At 43.1% G+C, this 21,391-nt stretch overlaps 1 protein-coding gene across 1 annotated transcript in view; it reads right to left on the bottom strand.

Annotated features, from left to right (window-relative positions):
• rspo4 (R-spondin 4) overlaps nucleotides 1–21,391 on the bottom strand; it is a 123,820-nt gene that overhangs the window by 86,772 nt on the left and 15,657 nt on the right. The window contains exons 3-5 of the mRNA XM_041887205.2: nucleotides 17,202–17,339; nucleotides 9,827–10,018; nucleotides 4,537–4,572 (exon numbers count right to left, since the gene is read on the bottom strand). Of these exons, the coding sequence (XP_041743139.2) occupies nucleotides 4,537–4,572; nucleotides 9,827–10,018; nucleotides 17,202–17,339 (366 nt within the window). The remainder of the gene's footprint in view (nucleotides 1–4,536; nucleotides 4,573–9,826; nucleotides 10,019–17,201; nucleotides 17,340–21,391) is intronic.

Here is a 21,391-nt window from a genome sequence, read left to right as displayed (position 1 = left end):
GTCAAGGGAGGCCAGGTGCTTGCTGGCTTCCCTTGCCTTCAATGCTACGAGCGGCAACAAAGTAATACTCGTTTGAACCAGACAGCATCAGATATATGGCCTACACGTAGAGAGACAGAGGGGCGCTGTTTCGCTCGCTCGGATGCCTGCTCCTGTGAGATACATTCAGCCTCTTGTGAATTGAAGGAAAATGATGAAACACAGAGAGATACATTATTTTATGTTCTTTTTTGGGATGGGGGGGAGGTGGAAGCCTGGCTTCCCTTGGGGCCATGAATAAATACCACTGGAGTCAAAGATAGGTTTAGCATTATTCTAACGGCCTACTGCAACATGTAGAATGTTTTCATTTCCCTTACAATAATGTGATTAGTAAAGAGAGTTATAGTAAATAAAACAGTCCGATAACAGCTTATTTTTACAAAGTAAAACATAAGAGAATGGTATCAACCTGCAAGTCATGTGGCCAAATTATTAACATGAGTGCCAATGCTGATGAATAGACATAACACAAATTCATCATTACACTATTGTTTTTCTAAATTAAATCAATCTCTTCACCCTCATCATTCAGTTAGGCCTAATTAAAATTTGATTGTGAAGTAACTTGCACAATTATCGCCCATTCCATCCATTTGTCATTCATTCAGTGGGCTGGCATCGTTTGCTTCGCTGGATAGAGTCAATGATATGTTTTGCATTGTTCTAACGGCCTACTGCAAGATGTAGCATGTTTTCGTTTCCTTTACAATACATTTGATTAGCAATAGAGTTATAGTAAAAAAAACAGTCCCATAACAGCTTATTTTTACAAAGTAAAAGAGACATGCAGTCATTGGTGAACAGGGAGTACAGGAGGGGGACTAAGCACGCGTCCCTGAAGGGCCCCTGTGTTGAGGATCAGTGTGGCAGATGTGTTGTTACCTACCCTTACCACCTGGGGGGCGGCCCGTCAGGAACTCCAGGATCCAGTTGCAGAGGGAGGTGTTTAGTCCCAGGGTCCTTAGCTTAGTGATGAGCTTTGAGGGCACTATGGTGTCAAACGCTGAGCTGTAGTCAATGAATAGCATTCTCACGTGGGCGTTTCTTTTGTCCAGGTGGGAAAGGGCAGTGTTGAGTGCAATAGTGGAGTGGGTCTAGGGTTTCTGGAATGATGGTGTTGATGTGAGCCATGACCAGCCTTTCAAAGCACTTCATGGCTACAGTTATGAATGCTACGGGTCGGTAGTCATTTAGGCAGGTTACCTTGGTGTTCTTGGGCACAGGGACTATGGTGGTCTGCTTGAAACATGCAGGTATTACAGACTTGGCCAGGGACAGTTTGAAAATGTCAGTGAAGACACTTGTCAGTTGGTCAGCGCATGCTCGGAGTACAAGTCCTGGTAATCCGGCCTTGTAAATGTTGACCTGTTTAAAGTTCTTACACACATCGGCTACGGCAAGCGTGATCACACAGTCATCTGGAACAGCTGGTGCTCTCATGCATGCTTCAGTGTTGCTTGCCTCAAAGCGCGCATAGAAGTCATTTAGCTCGTCTGGTAGGCTTGTGTCACTGGGCAGCTCGCGGCTGGGCTTCCCTTTGTTCTCCGTAATAGTTTGCAAGCCCTGCCACATCTGACGAGCATCAGAGCCGGTGTAGTAGGATTCAATCTTAGTCCTGTATTGACGCTTTGCCTGTTTGATGGTTCGTCTGAGGGCATAGCGGGATTTCTTATAAGCGTCCGGGTTAGAGTCCCACTCCTTGAAAGCGGCAGTTCTACCCTTTAGCTCAGTGCGGATGTTTTCTGTAATCCATGGCTTCTGGTTGTGGTATGTACGTACAATCAACTATGAGGACACTTATTGATGCACTTATTGATGAAGCCGGTGACTGATGTGATATTCTCCTCAATACTATCGGATGAGTCCCGGAACATATTCCAGTCTGTGCTAGCAAAACAGTCCTGTAGCTTAGCATCTGTGTCATCTGACCACTTCCGTATTGAGCGAGTCACTGGTACTTCCTGAGGTTCAGGGGTGTCATGTGATTGCAGCATATCCATTAGCTCAGCAGTGTTAATCTTTTTTATATTTCTGTAGGTGATGGTGCGTTTGTTGGTGGGCTTGGGTATGGGGCGGGCACACTGAACAGTATGGCCTTGTGGTCAGAGATGGGTATGTCCAGACCTGAGAGGTTGGAGGGAGCCATGCCAATTGTGCACACAAGGTCAAGTACATGGCCTCTGTCATGGGGGGGGTTACATGCTGTGTGAAGTTGAAGCAATCCAACAGGGCCATAAAGTCTCTGGCGAAAGCACATTCATCAGAGTCCACATGAATGTTAAAGTCTCCATAGGATTCCAAGTTGAAGAAGTCAATTTTCCTGAGTAAAAGATGCAAGTGTCCCCCATTCCTGTACTTTGTGGTCCTTTCTAGTCCTCCAGGAGATAATAGGTGAATCACTTCAGTGCAGGAATTCAAAAGAAAACAATCAGCTGGCTAGCTAGACTTTGTTGAAAGCAAAAACTCTAATATCCGGTTCTGACGTTGAGGCTCAAAATGACTAGATTAAAACGATCAGTAGTTGATTAGCTACTCAAAAACGAAATAAAAATGCACATAAAAAACTAAATTGCTAATAAAATAGCAGCGCAATCATCCTAGGCTGCCATAAGGGCACCATGGCAACCAAAATGGGAGACTAGGGTACAGAATCCCATGTTCATTGTCATCTGGACTATATTAAAGATGATCTGTGTATTTTTGGGATGTTTGGTTTGATTGAGGTAGTTTTCAAAGAATGGGAATTAAAGTTTGGTTGTCCTGAAATGCCTCTGTACTTTGCTAGTGTGTGTTTCTCTGCGTGTGTGTGTGTATGTGTTGGTGTGGGTGGGTATGCATACGTGGGTGTGTGTGTGTGTGTGTGTGTGTGTGTGTGTGGGGGGGAGGCTTTTTTGTGGGAGGGTGTAAACCAATATCTTGGTATCTGTTGCAGATCACGACCAAATTAGATTTCCATACTGGAGGGCCAAGAGTTAGCCCTGTTGGAGCCTTGGGAAATGTCTTGAAAGCTAACCATCTTCATGTCCTCCTAACTGGAAAACTGGCCTCTTCATCAAATGACGAGAAAACCTCAGAAGCACAAGATCAGTCTCTATTGCCAACATCAATCACGGAAATGGGAGAGCCGGCGGATGCAGATGCACTACTCAGACAGGGCCCTTTTACCAGGGGACTGAACACCACAGGCGCTCAATGATGACATCACATCAAGGCAGTGGTTACTCCATCATGTGGGTTGTAACATCTTGATATAGACCTTGATCATATTCGAAAGATCAACTTAATACTGTAAATCCTAGCTTCAAATGAAATCAAATTGTATTTGTCACGTGCCAAATACAACAGGTTTAGACTTACTTACGAGCCCTTTCCCAACAATGCAGAGTTAAAAACTAGGAAAAATTTCCTAAAAATCTAAAAGGAAATAGTAACACAACAAAATAACAATAACAAGTCTATATACAAGGAGTACCGGTTCCGAGTCAGTTTGCAGGGGTTTGAGGTAGTTGAGGTAATTGAGGTAATATGTACATGTAGGTAGGGGTAAAAGTGATTAGGCAATCAAGATAGACAATAAACAGAGTAGTGCATGTGAAGAGTGTGAAAGAGTGTGAAAGAGTGTGAAAGAGTGTCTGTGTGAGTCAGTGGAGGCTGCTGAGGGGAGGACGGCTCATAATAATGGCTGGAATGGAGTCAATGGACTGGTATCAAACACCATTCCATTGACTCCATTCCAACCATTATTATGAGCCGTCCTCCCCTCAGTAGCCTCCACTGGTGTGTGTGTGTGTGTGTGTGTGTGTGTGTGTGTGTGTGTGTGTGTGTGTGTGTGTGTGTGTGTGGCGTCAATATGCATGTGTGTGTGTGTGTGTGTGTGTGTTGGAGTGTCAGTGTAGTATGTGTGAGTGTGTGGGTAGAGTCCAGTGAGTGTGCATAGAGCCGGTGCAAGAGAGTCAGTGCAAATAAAAAGTGGGTCGCTTGGGGGTAGAAGCTGTTCAGGAGCCTTTTGGTCCCAGACTTGGAACTCCAGTACCGCTTGCCGTGCGGTAGCAGAGAGAACAGTCTATGACTTGGGTGGCTAAAGTCTTTGACAATTTTTAGGGCCTTCCTCTGACACTGCCTGGTATAGAGGGCCTGGATGGCAGGGAGCTCGGCCCCAGTGATGTACTGGGCCGTACGCACTACCCTCTGTAGTGCCTTGCGGTCGGATGCCAAGCACTTGCCATACCAAGCGGTGATGCAACCAGTCAAGATGCTCTCAATGGTGCAGCTGTATAACTTTTTGAGGATCTGAGGGCCCATGCCAAATCTTTTCAGCGTCCTGAGGTGGAAGAGGCGTTGTCATGCCCTCTTCACAACTATGTTGGTGTGTTTGGACCATGATAGGTCCTTAGTGATGTGGACACCGATAAATGTGAAGCTCTCGACTTGCTCCACTACAGCCCTGTCGATGTGAATGGGGGCGTGCTCGGCCCTCCGTTTCCTGTAGTCCACGATCATCTCTTTTGTCTTGTCTATATTCTCTTTTGTCTATATTATACACCCAATAATATAAACAATTACCATATAAAAGCTAGAGTGAAAGAGATGCACACTGTTGATTTGGTACTGATATGACTGAGCACTGGTGTGTAAGACTAGTTGCTTATGCACTGAGATGAAGTATATTAGAGGCTGCATATGAGCTTTACAAAAGGACCCTGATGCTAAACTCTATTGCGGTTAAGCGTTCAGGTATAATGCTTTTTAACTTTATGCATAAAACCTTTATAAACTGGCTGTTTCATAAACTGGCTGTTATTTAGTCCAGGTCATTATGATATGATTATAAGACATTATAAAGGGGTCATACGTGCTCATGACAAGTCTTACAATCTATTATAACTGCATTATAATGCATTATACCTGGATGCTTTAAATAAAGTATTACTATACATAGATATCAGAGAAGGTAAAGGTAACACTTAAGGTTAAGGGTTACCATGTATTAAACATTTTCATGCAATGGATATTTTTATGGTTTATTATGGCTTTATACCTTGCTTGCATTGTTGCAAAATCATATTCCCTGCATTGTTGCAGCATATAAACCATTGTCAAAGCCAGATATATTTTCCTTAACAGTGCGGTAAGAACAAAGAGATAACTAGCTAAATAGAAGGGACTAAAAGTAAGTCTACGCTAAAGCTACCAAATTTGGCTGAAAATGTGTCCTGGATTAATACATTCCGAAGTCAACAAGATTCTCATGTTAGTAGAGCTTTGGACCCCCATGCAGTTGAAAACTAACATTGGGGTTATGTATTTGTCTTGATAGATTCAGAACATAAGACTTCAACTGTTTTGAAAGGCAGGAAACATTTATCCAACATGCTTTTCATTTGGATGAGATGTTTTGGTCACTGTAATTTCCTTGTTTGAAATCAGTGTTTTAATCTTGTTATTAGGGAAGTATGGTCAGAGACTGTTCTTGGCTCTCCACATAAACAGATCCAAACTCAAATGTTAAATCAATCAGAGGTTATTACACATTTCACTCTTATTTACGGGCAGATCTTTTCAATACAATTACAACTGTTGAAAACAAAAGACATAGTATTGCAGAGCAGGTCTCAATACATTAAAACAGTACACCAGAAGCCAATTTGTAAGGAAAAAAGTATGCACCTTTAAGTAATCAAAGGAATTATTAACTTGCATCTGTGTCCGTTTTGTCCGGAAAGGACTGAAATAAATGCATATAAAGTAACAGCAGAAGAAGAAGAAGAAGACAAAGAAAAAGGAGAAAAAGAAGAAGAAATAGATGACAACTATTAGCAACCTTTCACTCAAACAAACTAATTCAGTAAACCAAATGGTTCCTTTTCCTGAAAATAATTATCTGCCTGTGTTTTTGCCACACACTAAGTTCTAAAATATTTTTTACCTGGATCAACAGATCAAAATGATTGTGTTATCATAGTTATAATATCTCTTATCATAGTGATCAGACGGTACAGAGGTCATAATGAACATTGATTGATAGCATCATTTAATGCTGATGGGAGATCCTACAAATTGCCACCACACATTGTAAATTAAGAAAGAATAATCTACAATTAGCGCCGAACAGCAACGGTATAAACCTCGGGATGAAGCGGTTTGCAGAATGTGTCTGTGATGATATGCAGCCCCCATGCAGACATGCTTCGTATTGACGTCAAGTCCTCAAACTTAACAGTGGAGCACAGCTGGTAAACCGTGGCTATTGCTACAAGATGAGAGTATGTTTACATCAATAGCTAAAGGCCAGGGTTTCCCAATCCTGGCTCTGGGGATCAAAAGGGGTGCATATATATGTTTTTGCCCTAAAGCTCTAAGACACCTGATTCAACTAATCACCTGATGATGAGTTAATTAGTTGTATCAAGTGTGTTAGTGCTAGGGCTAAAACAAAAATATGTACCCCGTTGGGTCCCCAGGTCTAGGATTGTGAAACACTACGCTAAGTTAAGTTGTTGTTTTTCTAAATATCACCCTCCAAAGAACAACAGACTCTACAAACTTGTTGTTTTCATTGTTTTAACAACTGCGCTGTAGGCTATTTCTTATACAGTATCTATGAGCTTTATTTGCTTTTCGCGAAACACAATTGGAGCTTATATGATAAAGTATAAAAAACCATACCCAACTAATGAGTACATGAACTCTTACAGTTTCACATGGCCTGGGGGGGTTTGAAAAAATTGCAACTTGATAATGTAACGCATATGATGTCTGGGAGTTGACTATGTTTTGCATTACAGTGTACGCTACCCCTATTTTAGTTGGTTCCATGTGTTTTCTGCAGGCCACTGAGCTCAATAATGTACTGTAAATTACTATACATTACTGAAATACTATGCTGAGTCATACATTTCAGTCGTAAGCCCTATTCATTCTTAAAACGGTCAGTCAAAATCAGTTCGGATATATATACAGTATATGAACAGCGCAATAAATACTTAAATATCTATCAAAATGACTTGATACATATGTTTGTATAACTGAATGATTAGAACGTACATTACACTCAAGTTTGGACCATTTCACACTCCTTCAGTAGCCTCCAACTGCTCTTAAACACTAGTAAAACTAAATGCATGCTCTTCAATCGAACGCTGCTGGCACCCACCCACCCGACTAGAATCACTACTCTCGACGGGTCTGACCTAGAGTATGTGGACAACTACAAATACCTAGGTGTCTGGTTAGACTGTAAACTCTCCTTCCAGACTCACATTAAGAATCTCCAATCCAAAGTTAAATCTAGAATCGGCTTCCTATTTCGCAACAAAGCCTCCTTCACTCATGCTGCCAAACATGCCCTCGTAAAACTGACTATCCTACCGATCCTTGACTTCGGCGATGTCATTTACAAAATAGCCTCCAACACTCTACTCAGCAAATTGGATGTAGTCTATCACAGTGCCATCTGTTTTGTCTCCAAAGCCCCATACACTACCCACCACTGTGACCTGTACGCTCTTGTTGGCTGGTCCTCACTACATGTTCGTCGTCAAACCCACTGGCTCCAGGCCATCTATAAATCACTGCTAGGCAAATCCCCGCCTTATCTTAGCTCATTGGTCACCATAGCAGCACCCACCCGTAGTCTGCGCTCCAGCAGGTATATCTCACTGGTCATCCCCAAAGCCAACACCTCCTTTGGCCGCCATTCCTTCCAGTTCTCTGCTGCCAATGACTGGAACGAATTGCAAAAATCTCTGAAGCTGGAGACTCTTATCTCCCTCACTAACTTTAAGCATCAGTTGTCAGAGCACCTTACCGATCACTGCACCTGTACACAGCCCATCTGAAATTAGCCCACCCAACTACCTCATCCCTATATTGTTATTTATTTTGCTCTTTTGCACCCCAGTATCTCTATTTGCACATAATCTCTTGCACATCTAGCATTCCAGTGTTAATACTAATTGTAATTATTTTGCACTATAGCCTATTTATTGCCTTACCTCCATAACTTGCTACATTTGCACACACTGTATATATATTTTCTGTTGTATTTGTTTACTTTATGTTTTTTTACCCCATATGTAACTCTGTGTTGTTGTTTTTATCGCACTGCTTTGCTTTATATTGGCCAGGTCGCAGTTGTAAATGAGAACTTGTTCTCAACTGGCTTACCTGGTTAAATAAAGGTGAAATAAAAAAATATTTAAAAAATTTAACCTTTTACTGCAGTAGGCTAAATCAGGGTCACACAGTGTTTCTTGGTAGTCTTAAACAAATATACTTTGAAACAAAAGTATACACCTCACACACATGGTTATGGGCTTAAAAAGAAGAAGACACCTGTACCATGTAAGATATAGAGTTGAAATGTATTCAATTTTGAGTTTGCATCCCAATATTACACTTTATATACATCACAGAAGACTGAAATATAACAAAACCGTTTGACATATGAGGCCACTAGGTCATTTGACTGCAGGAAAGGGCTACGATATCAGTATGTGCCTAAAAGATGCTAAATATGATGTGAATATTACTGTACTTCGCTTAGGCCTAATGCGAAACATAAACTCACTGAAAATCACATCTGCACAAACTGCACTAATGAACTGTAATTATGTTTATTTGACAAACCTGTAATGCTCAACTGCTCTATTCAAATGGGGATCTAAAATCACAAGGTGGCATAACTATGACTTAATGACAGAAATACCATCTTTCCTAAAGTTGGTCATACACTTCCATAACATAATCAACCAGGCTATTAGGAAAAACAAGTGTTCCGAATTCTTTCATGCAATCAATGCTCATTGGATGACTTGACCACTCATTGTTTGTCATTCAGCTCAACACAGTGGTGGTTCCTATGAGTCTCCATTAATGCTGTTGTCAATTGTGAAAGAGACCAAAACACAATGTGGACTAGGACTTTCATCTGAAAGTATTAACAATGTGAATGGAAATTAAAAGATGTAAACTAATCTAGGAGAACAGAGGAATGTCAGAAAATGCCACAGTGCCTTTTCATCACAGATGGATGTCATTAAGCCTGGGTGATGGCTGTTCCAAATTTGAGCTCAGCAGATCATGTTTCTCCGTCTTTTAATACCACTGGACATCTGATCTGCCAATGACAATGATAATTGCAGCAAAGAAATGCTTTCCAGTGTAGCATCAAGAGGGAAAAATACTTGCTGCTTAAACAGAAAATATCTCTAATTAAAAAAACCACAACGGACGTGTTTTGGGGGGGTAGCAATGAAGAGCCTTGCTACCAGCTAATGGCTGAGAAATATACATATGACATCTATGATTCATTTCATGAACAAGAAAACAAAATATTGGCAACCACGTGCCAAGTCAAAAACAAGTTATTGAATACAATGTTTACTTCTGTTGTTGTGGATATAACTACTGGGGAGTTGCCTTATCATAGCCCTGAATGCTTAGGTAAAACAACATTTCACAGTGGGGCGTTTAGAAATATATTTTTAATTGGGTTTGGACTGATTCTGTCAGAAAATAGAGAACAAATTATATGTCTAACTTCAGGACGATAGCCGAAGCGTATCTTTCCTCATTTATTAACAGCAAATGAAATATAAAAAAATCATACTAGGCAAAGATTATGCTTTTCTTAGCCAGGGTAGGAGTAAACCTTATTTTGTTCAGATGATACTGCAGAAATACAGCCAACATTTTGTCACATGACTATGTTTGTCTGAGAGGAAAAGAGAGAGATGGAATACAGTATTCCCAATACTGTTTCAGACCATCATGTTCAGCTCACCTTCGGGGCATCTCTTTTTCATTCTGCACCTCTTACTTTGAGATGGACAGAGCAATGCCTTATCATCAGGCACTCTCAAGGACAGCATGCGGGTCCTAGTCTGGCGCCCCCACCTGAAGCCACAGCTCAGGCCGTTGCGGAGACAGGGGCTCCACTCTCCCCAGTCACCCACAACGCTGAACGCACAGCCTTCTAAAAACACAGCGGAAACGAAATACTTTAGACAAATACATCAGAGTGGACTAGCTAGAGACACAGGTAGGGGAGATTGGGGTAAGTTGAGCCATTTTTACATTCAGCATCACTATGTCAAGGTAAATATAGTATTCTTTCTAACAAAGATATCTACATATTTCTGGATATAGTGTACCCCTGGAAATAATTATAATTAATGTCAACATTACAGTTTTCGCTCTTACATATGTTTTTTAAAATGTTTTTTTTAAATAAAATTGTATTGGTCGCGTTTTTCAGATGTTATCGCAGGTGCAGCGAAATGCTTTCCAACAGTGCAGTATACTGAACAATACAAAACAATACACACAAATCCCAAAAATGTAAATTAAGAAATTAAGAAATATCAGAACGATCAATGTCAGACTCCGGAATATAAATAACAATTTATACTGAGTTACAGTTTATATAAGGAAATCAGACAATGGAAATAAATGAATTAGGCCCTAATCTATGGATTACACATGACTGGGCAGGGACGTAGCCATGTGTGGGCCTGGGAGGGCATAGTCCCACCCACTTGGGAGCCAGGCCCACCCACTGGGGAACAAGAACCAGCCAATCAGAATGATATTTTCCCCACAAAAGGGTTTTATTATAGACAGAAATACTCCTCAGTTTCATCAGCTCCTTGGTGATTAGTTTCAGACGATCCCGCAGGTGAAGAAGCCAGATGTGGCGGTCCTGGGCTGGCGCGGTTACACGTGGTTTGCGGTTGTGTAGCCGGTTGGACGTACTGCCAAATTCTCTAAAACGACATGGTAAAGAAATTAACATTAAATTCTCTGGCAACAGCTCTGGTGGACATTCCTGCAGTTAGTGAGCATTTCTCCTTTGCCAAGATAATCCATCCACCTGACAGGTGTGGCATATCAAGAAGCAGATTAAACAGCATGATCATTACACAGGTGCACATTGTGCTGGGGACAATAAAAGGCCATTCTAAAATGTGCAGTTTTGTCACACAACACAATGCCACAGAAGCGTGCAATTGGCATGCTGACTGCAGGAATGTCCACCAGAGCTGTTGCCAGAGAATTGAATATTAATTTCTCTACCATAAGCCACCTCTAACGTCATTTTAGAGAATTTGGCAGTACGTCCAATCGGTCTCAAAACCGCAGACTATGATTAACCACGCCAGCCCAGGACCTCCACATCCGGCTTCTTCACCAGACAGTTGATGAAACTGTGGGTTTGCACAACTGAACAATGTCTGCACAAACTGTCAGAAATTGTCTCAGGGAAGCTCATCTGCGTGGTCGTTATACTCACCAGGGTCTTGACCTGACTGCAACTCGGCGTCATAACCAACTTCAATGGGAAAATACTCACCTTTGATGACCACTGACACGCTGGAGAAGTGTGCTCTTCACGGATGAATCCCGGTTTCAACTGTACCGGACAGATGGCAGACCACGTGTATGGCGTCGTATGGGCGAGCGGTTTTGTTGATGTCAACGTTGTGAACAGAGTGCCCCATGGTGGCGGTGGGGTTATGGTATGGGCAGGCATAAGCTACGGACAACAAACACAATTGCATTTTATCGATGGCAATTTGAATGCACAGAGATACCGTGACGACATTCTGAGGCTCATTGTTGTGCCATTCATCCGCCACCATCACCTCATATTTCAGCATGATATTGCACTGCAAATCTGGAATCTGAAAATGTCCCAGTTCTTCCATGGCCTTCATACTCACCCATTGAGCATGTTTGGGATGCTCTGGATTGAGATGTATGACAGCGTGTTTCGCTTTCTTCGGTATAGGAACAATGGTGGACATCCTGAAGCAAGTGGGGACAACAGACTGGGATAGGGAGAGATTGAATATGTCCGTAAACACTCCAGCCAGCTGGTCTGCACATGCTCTGAGGACAGCACTTGGGATGCCGTCTGGGCCGGCACCCTCGCAAGGGTTAACACGCTTACATTTCTTACTCACGTCGGCCACAGAGAACAAGAGCTTACAGTCCTCTTGAGTGGCGTTGGCCTGCGTCGCTGGCTCTGTGTTTTCCTCGAAGCAGGCGAAGAAGGTGTTTAGCTTGCCCGGGAGCGAGGCGTCAGTGTCCACGGCGTGGCTGTCCTTCCCTTCATAATCCTTGAGTCCCTGCCACATACGTCTCGTGTCTGAGCCATTGAATTGTGTCTCCATTTTGTCCTTGTACTATCATTTTGCCTCTTTGATTGCCTTACGGAGGGCATAACTGGTCTGTTTGTACACTTCCTTGTTTCCAGTCACCTTGCTGTGGTTAAATGCGGTTCTTCGCGCTTTTAGTTTAGCGCAAATGCTAACATCTATCCATGGTTTTTGGTTTGGATAAGTTCTAATTGTCACAGTGGTAACAACATCCTCTACTCACTTCCTAATGTACTCCGTCACCGACTCAGTGTATACTTCAACACTATTCTCAGAGGCAACACGGAACATTTCCCAGTCCACTTGATCAAAACTTGAAGTATAGATTTTGATTTGTCAAACCAACTTTGAACAGTCCTTAAACTTCCTGTTTAAGTTTCTGACTATAGGAGGGGAGGAGCAAAATGGAGGTATGATCTGATTTGCCGAAAAGAGGGCGGGGGAGGGCCTTGTAGCCGTCACGGAAGGGGGAATAGCAATTGTCCAGAGTTATCGATGCACAAGTAACACAGAACTTCGGTAGCGTTTTCCTCAGATTTCCTTTATTAAAGTCCCCAGCTACAACAAATGCGGCCTCAGGATATACGGTTTCCTGTGATCCGGGTTGAAGGGGGATGAAATGGGCAGGCCCCTTCCAGGACGTCCTCTCGAAGCCAGCAGGTTGTCCAACCGGATGGCCATGTCCACCAGTTGGTTGAAGGTCAACGTGGTTTCCCGGCAGGCTAGCTTCCTTCGGACGTCCTCACGCAGGCTGTATCAGAAGTGGTCGATGAGGGCCCGCTCGTTCCACCCGGACCCAGCCGCTAGAGTTCTAAACTCCAGGGCAAAGTCTTGCGCGGTCCTCGTCCCCTGCCTCAGATGGACCAGACGCTCGCCCGCCTCTCTTCCTTCGGGGGGATGATCGAAGACTGCCCGGAAGAGGCGAGATAATTCTCCGTCAACGTGTCTCCTCCTTTACTCCAGACCGCGTTGGCCCATTCCAGGGCTTTCCCCGAGAGGCAGGAGACGAGGGCGGACACCTTCTCCCGATCCGATGGAGCAGGGCTGATGGTGTTGAAATAGAGGTCCAGCTGCAGGAGGAAACCCTGGCAGCATGGCCGCTGTCCCGTCATATTCCCTCGGTCGAGACAGGTGAATACCTCTGGGTGCTGGTGTGTTGGTGGCTGGATCCGGTCGCTCAGCTGGTTCCGCAGGGTCAGGTCCTCTCCTCTCCAGGTGCTGGCCTGGAGAACTCGATCCATCGCTTTTCCCAAGCTGGCTAACATGTTGGAATGCTCCCGGACCCGCTCAACGACTCCAGGCATATTCCCCACTACTGCTGACTCCATGCTGTTTGGGTGTGTGATTCTGTAGCAGGTGATTTGGACGGAGTCAGGCGCAGGAGGTGTAAATCACAGAATAATGGTTTATTCGGCCAATACAGCGGTTCGAAGCAATGCATATAACAACTACAGTGCGACTTAACGGTGCACTGGGGAAAACAAAACACACAGGTGAATATCCCTGCGATAAAGTACATAATGCTCCACCGAGCTATCGACACCTCCCATAGAAACAATCACACACAAAGACATGGGAGGCAGAGGGAATACTTATACAGGGACTGATGAGGGGATATGAACCAGGTGTGTGTAAAAAACAAGACAAATCAAATGGAATGATGAGAAGAGGAGCGGCAGTGGCTAGAAGGCCGGTGACGACGAACGCCGAAGGAGGCAGCTTCGGAGGAAGTCGTGACACTACCGGTCAAAAGTTTTAGAACACCTACTCATTCAAGGGTTTTTCTTTATTTTTACTATTTTCTACATTGTAGAATAATAGTGTAGACATTAAAACTATGAAATAACACATATGGAATCATGTAGTAACAAAACAAGTGTTCAACAACATATATTTTATATTTGAGATTTTTCAAATCGCCACCCTTTGCCTTGATGATATGTAAAATGACAGGTTTGCACACTCTTGGCATTCTCTCAACCAGCTTCACCTGGAATGCTTTTCCAACAGTCTTGAAGGAGTTCCCACATATGCTGAGCACTTGTTGGCTGCTTTTCCTTCACTCTGCGGTCCGACTCATCCCAAACCATCTTGTTTGAGGTCGGGGGATTGAGGAGGCCAGGTCATCTGATGCAGCACTCTCCTTCTTGGTAAAATAGCCCTTACACAGCGTGGAGGTGTGTTGGGTCATTGTCCTGTTGAAAAACAAATGATAGTCCCACTAAGCCTAAACCAGATGGGATGGCTTATCGCTGCAGAATGCTGTGGTAGCCATGCTGGTTAAGTGTGCCTTGAATTCTAAATAAATCACAGACAGTGTCACCAGCAAAGCACCCCCACACCATAACACCTCCTCCTCCATGCTTTACGGTGGGAAATACACATGCGGAGATCATCCGTTCACCCACACCGCGTCTCGCAAAGACACAGCGGTTGGAACCAAAAATCTCAAATTTGGACTCCAGACCATAGGACAAAATTTCACCGGTCTAATGTCCATTGCTCGTGTTTCTTGGCCCTTTAGTAATGGTTTCTTTGCAGCAATTCGACCATGAAGGCCTGATTCACACAGTCTCCCCTGAACAGTTGATGTTGAGATGTGTCTGTTACTTGAAATCTGTGAAGCATTTATTTGGGCTGCAATTTCTGAGGATGGTAACTCCATTCCTGTGGCGGTCCTTATGAGAGTGAGTTTCATCATAGCGCTTGATGGTTTTGCGACTGCACTTGAAGAAACTTTCAAAGTTCTTGAAATGTTCCGTATTGACTGACCTTCATGACTTAGAGTAATGATGGACTGTTGTTTCTCTTTGCTTATTTGAGCTGTTCTTGCCATAATATGGACTTGGTCTTTTACCAAATAGGGCTATCTTCTGGTTGGGGGCCCCCCTACCTTGTCACAACACAACTGATTGGCTCAAACTGATTAACTTTTAAGAAGGCACACCTGTTCATTGAAATGCATTCCAGGTGAATACCTCATGAAGCTGGTTGAGAGAATGCCAAGAGTGTGCAAAGCTGTCATCAAGGCAAAGAGTGGCTATTTGAAGAATCTCAAATATAAAATATATTTTGATTTGTTGAACACTTTTTTGGTTACTACATGATTCCATATGTGTTATTTAATAGTTTTGTCTTTATTCTACAATATTGAAAATAGTCAAAATAAAGAAAAACGCTTGAATGAGTAGGTGTTCTAAAACTTTTGACCGGTAGTGTACACAGCCGTGACAATGACAGAAGAAAATTATCATCTCAGGAGGTAATGCGGTCGACATTTGATGGTGAGGTATTCCAGATCGGGAGAACAAAAGGACTTGTGTTCCTGTATGTTACCACAATCACGCCATAAGTAGTTAATCATGAAACATACACCGCAGTTTTTTCTCCCTGTCTGTGTGATGGACGAAGAACCCCGCTGGCTGAATGGATGGGGACAGTATATCCTGGTGAGAGCCAGTATGTTACAGTCCCTGATGTCTCTCTGGAAGGAGATCCTCGTCCTGAGCTCATCTAATTTATTGTCCAGGGACTGAGTGTTTGCGAGAAATACACTCGGAAGTAGTGGACATTATGCACGCCTCCTGAGTCTGACTAGGAGCCCAGACCTTATTCCTCTTCTCTGGCGACGGCGTCTTAGAGCAGCCGGTGGGATGAATGGAATTGCCTCTGGGAGTTCAAACAAAGGATCCAATTCAGGAAAGTCGAATTGCTGGTGAGAGACCGCCGATCTAATATCCAAAAAAAATTTCGGCTGTAGGTAATAATGCAAGTAACGTTCTGAGCAAATAATGCAAGCAATCACACACAAAAAAAACAAAATACTGCATAGTTAGCTAGGAGCTAGGAACAAGGCAACCATGTCTGTCAGCGCCATCTTGTTATCAACTTACCCTGTCCCTAATTGAGCATAGGGACAGGGTAAGTTGAGCCGCCTTGGGGTAAGTGGGTGATGGTGTCCTGTGACAGTGGGTGATGGAAGGTCAAAGTTTAATTCATGTAATGGGGGTGTGTTATATTGTATATCTTAAATATGTGCCTAGATTAAGATATACTGTAGCTCTTTCTGTTCAATATCGCTTACCCTTTCATTTCTTGACCAGTTGTCTAGGATAGATATTATGTTTCGATAGGCAAGTTCTCTGCATTTGAGGCTACTAAGCCCATGAAACTGGTCTGCGAAATGATTGATATGTTTAGAAAGTTCATACTGGACTTCTTCCCTTCTCTCACTTCCTTGGCTGCTCTCTCAAGATTCTCAAGGGTAGTTAGACCCTTGCTTGTTTTACGTTTGTATACACGGACCATGATGATGTCTGCTCCGTAATAATACAAATGCGCATATTGAGTTCATATGCATGGCACATTGCAAGAATACTATGCATAAAACGGACAAAATATAATCATTTGTATGGGGTATGGTGGCCATTGGCTCAACTTACCCCAAGGCAAACATTTTGACTAGCTTAGCCCACACAGCTACAATTATGCACTTTCATGCTAGTTTTAGGATCACATATTGTAGCTTATAGAGACCCCAACTGATTAAAAAAAAATCGTAAAACTACTGTATCTACTTTGGTTTAGATACAAGCATGATCAAACCTATAACACAATAAATTAATTTGACCTAACTTGCTTATCGCTTTTTCCATGTGGTGTCTTCCTTCACAGACTCCATAAAATGATAACCTATTCCTAAATATTTGGTCACAGGATTAATTTGATATATAGTTTCCTACAAACAAGGGGTGGCTCAACTAACCCTTCGGCTCAACTTATCCCACTCTCCCCTATTGAAAGCGCACCTGCATACCTTTACATTCTGCAGATGTCAAAACTATACAGTTGATCTTTACAATCAGCTGAATATCTATTTATTTGGCTTTGTAAACCCATACAAATGTATTAGATATACTTTGAAAGCACTGAGTTTATTGATAAATATATTAAATATAGGCCCTATCATTACCTCAGTTATATCTTTAAATCACTCACCGATGCAGTCTGTTAGGTGGGGAAAGGTGCCATCTGGACAGCTGCTGTAGCACGTGCCTTTGAACAGATGAAATCCTCCCTTACATTTAGTGCAGAAGTCTTTGTTGAAGCATCTCTCACATTCTGGAGATCTGCATTCTTCGAGAAAGAACAAAGCATTTCTACATTATTCAGTGCATAGCAGACCTGGGTTCAAATGTGTGTTTCTGCTACTTTTTCACTGCGCTTAGCTAAGCTTGCTTGAATAGTCCCAAAAGTGCAAACCTGGCCCATCTGTCACTCCAGACAGGCTCAATGAAACACTCAAAGGATTTGAAAGAAGACAAATACTATTTCAAGCCAGGTCTGCTGCAGCCATTTGGCTCTCCCCCACTGTGCGTTTTTGGAAATCCTAATGTCTTATGCTCCACTCAACGACATAACCCTGTCAGAAGGGTGTTCTCACTTTGCGACTCACAGCCGTCCTGCCGTCGTGTTCGATTTTCTTTAAAGTGCTTTTTTGTCAAATCTGTCATATGTGTTCTAGTAGGCCTACTATGTTGTTAATAAAGTCTGATTTTTATATATTTGGCTGTTTTCACTCTATATCACTTAGAAGTTGCTTGAAAACTATTACAGACTACAAAGGAAAGCACAACCGCAAGCTGCCCAGTGACACAAGCCTACCAGACGAGCTAAACCACGTCTATGCTCGCTTCGAGGCAAGCAACACTGAAGCATGCATGAGAGCACCAGCTGTTCCAGATGACTATGTGATCACGCTCTCTGTAGCCGATGTGAGTAAGACTTTTAAGCAGGTCAACATTCACAAGGCCGCAGGGCCAGACGGATTACCAGGACGTGTACTCAGAGCATGTGCTGACCAACTGGCAAGTGTCTTCACCAACATTTTCAACATGTCCCTGACTAAGTCTGTAATACCAACATGTTTCAAGCAGACCACCATAGTCCCCGTGCCCAAGGACACTAAGATAACCTGCCTAAATGACTACCGACCCGTAGCACTGACGTCTGTAGCCATGAAGTGCTTTGAAAGGCTGGTCATGGCTCACATCAACACCATCATCCCAGAAACCCTAGACTCACTCCAATTTGCATACCGCCCCAACAGATCCACAGATGATGCGTTCAACACCATAGTGCCCTCAAAGTTCATCACTAAGCTAAGGATCCTGGGACTAAACACCTCCCTCTGCAACTGGATCGTGGACTTCCTGACGGGCCGCCCCCAGGTGGTAAGGGTAGGTAACAACACATCTGCCACGGCCTGATCACCGATAACGATGAGACAGCCTATAGGGAGGAGGTCAGAGACCTGGCCGTGTGGTGCCAGGATAACAACCTCTCCCTCAACGTGACAAAGACAAAGGAGATGATTGTGGACTACAGGAAAAAAAAGAGGACTGAGCACGCCCCCATTCTCATCGACGGGGCTGTAGTGGAACAGGTTGAGAGCTTCAAGTTCCTTGGTGTCCACATCACCAACAAACTATCATGGTCCAAACACACCAAGACAGTCGTGAAGAGGGCACGACAAAGCCTATTCCCCCTCAGATCCTCAAAAAGTTATACAGCTGCACCATCGAGAGCATCCTGACTGGTTGCATCACCATCTGGTATGGCAACTGCTCGGCCTCCGACCGCAAGGCACTACAGAGGGTAGTGCGTACGGCCCAGTACATCACTGGGGTTAAGCTTCCTGATATCCAGGACCTCTATACCAGGCAGTGTCAGAGGAAGGCCCTCAAAATTGTCAAAGACTCCAGCCACCCTAGTCATAGACTGTTCTCTCTGCTACCGCACGGCAAGCGGTACCGGAGCGCCAAGTCTAGGTCCAAAAGGCTTCTCAACAGCTTCTACCCCCAAGCCATAAGACTCCTGAACAGCTAATCATGGCTACCCAGACTATTTGCACTGCCCCTTCACCCCCACCCCAACTTTTTACGCTGCTGCTACTCTGTTAATTATTTATGCATAGTCACTTTAACTCTACCCACATGTACATATTACCTCAACTACCTCAACTAGCCGGTGCCCCCGCACATTGACTCTGCACCGGTACCCCCCTCTATATATTATTATTATATATTAACAATATTATTATTATATTATTATTATTATTATTATTATTATCATTATTATATAGCCTCCTTACTGTGATTTTATTTTACTTCTGCTCTTTTTTCTCAACACTTTTTTGTTGTTGTTGTTTTATTTTACTTTTGTATAAAAAAATAAATGCATTGTTGGTTAAGGGCTGTAAGTAAGCATTTCACGGTAATGTCTACACCTGTTGTATGTGGCAAATACAATTTGATTTGATTTGATTTGAAGTTGTCCTGTTGGATGTAGAAATTTTTTTAAATGCTGGGCTAGCCTTTTGGGGCCCTTAGTAAAACTCTTTTGCAGTTATAAAGCAAATTTCCTGCAATTCTAAAATGTTTGCAATGGGGCGCATATAAACTCTTGTGGTTATAAAGCAAATTGTCTGCACATATGCCAATTGTGCCATGGGGCACACAGAAAATGTTACAATTTTTATAGCTAATTTCCTGCAATTCTACAGATTTAGCTATGGGGCGCAAAGAAAGTTTTACATTTTTAAATCAAATGTTCTGCTATTCTACACATTTCTGTACTGACTCAAACATTATAACAAAATCAATGGGGGCCCCCTGGCAGGTAAAGCTTGCTAAGGTCTGTCAGTGAGGAAAGCTGCTGATGCACTACCACGTTTCAAAATTGCACATTGGGTATTCTACTAATTTAAAACATATAAATTAAATACCTGTTTTAGTCGGGATCACTGTTAACATTCAAACATGTAATGTTGCTGTGCTGTAGAAAGACAAACAAATTGCTTAAATCTTTTCTACAGCACATGCCAGCATAACACATTTATATTGGCCACAGACAATGATCGCGTGGAATCACCCTCGTAGCAGTGTTTACACAGCAAGAAAAGTGCAAGTGCAGTTTATCCGGTGCAGTTAAGTGCGGTTAATCAAACTCCCATTTTATGTGCACAACCTAACGATCATGAAAAATATTCTGCGACTCTAGATAGTGCCAATATCATTCCAAATTGAAGTAACTTGACTTAACACTACATGGTTTGTAACATGGCATACAGTGAGGGAAAAACTTATTTGATCCCCTGCTGATTTTGTACGTTTGCCCACTGACAAAGATATGATCAGTCTATAATTTTAATGGTAGGTTTATTTGAACAGCGAGAGAGAATATCAACAAAAAAATCCAGAAAAATGCATGTAAAAAATGTTATGAATTGATTTGCATTTTAATGAGGGAAATAAGTATTTGACCTCTCTGCAAAACATGACTTGGTACTTGGTAGCAAAACCCTTGTTGGCAATCACAGAGGTCAGACGTTTCTTGTAGTTGGCCACCAGGTTTGCACACATCTCAGGAGGGATTGTGTTCTTGCAGATCTTCTCCAAGTTATTAAGGTTTCGAGGCTGACGTTTGGCAACTCAAACCTTCAGCTCCCTCCAGAGATTTTCTATGGGATTAAGGTCTGGAGACTGGCTAGGCCACTCCAGGACCTGAATGTGCTTCTTCTTGAGCCACTCCTTTGTTGCCTTGGCCGTGTGTTTTGGGTCATTGTCATGCTGGAATACCCATCCACGACCCATTTTCAATGCCCTGGCTGAGGGAAGGAGGTTCTCACCCAAGATTTGACGGTACATGGCCCCGTCCATTGTCCCTTTGATGCGGTGAAGTTGTCCTGTCCCCTTAGCAGAAAAACACCCCAAAGCATAATGTTTCCACCTCCATGTTTGACGGTGGGGATGGTGTTCTTGGGGTCATAGGCAGCATTCCTCCTCCTCCAAACACGGCGAGTTGAGTTGATGCCAAACAGCTCCATTTTGGTCTCATCTGAAAACAACACTTTCACCCAGTTCTCCTCTGAATCATTCAGATGTTCATTGGCAAACTTCAGACGGCCCTGTATATGTGCTTTCTTGAGCAGGGGGACCTTGCGGGCGCTGCAGGATTTCAGTCCTGCACGGCGTAGTGTGTTACCAACTGTTTGCTTGATGATTATGGTCCCAGCTGCCTTGAGATCGTTGACAAGATCCTCCCGTGTAGTTCTGGGCTGATTCCTCACCGTTCTCATGATCATTGTAACTCCACGAGGTGAGATCTTGCATGGAGCCCCAGGCTGA

This window comes from Coregonus clupeaformis, chromosome 10 (genome assembly GCF_020615455.1).
Source record: "Coregonus clupeaformis isolate EN_2021a chromosome 10, ASM2061545v1, whole genome shotgun sequence".
Lineage (NCBI taxonomy): Eukaryota > Metazoa > Chordata > Actinopteri > Salmoniformes > Salmonidae > Coregonus > Coregonus clupeaformis.
The sequence above is the reverse complement of the archived record's forward strand: the minus strand, read 5'-3'. Positions and strand labels throughout refer to the sequence as shown.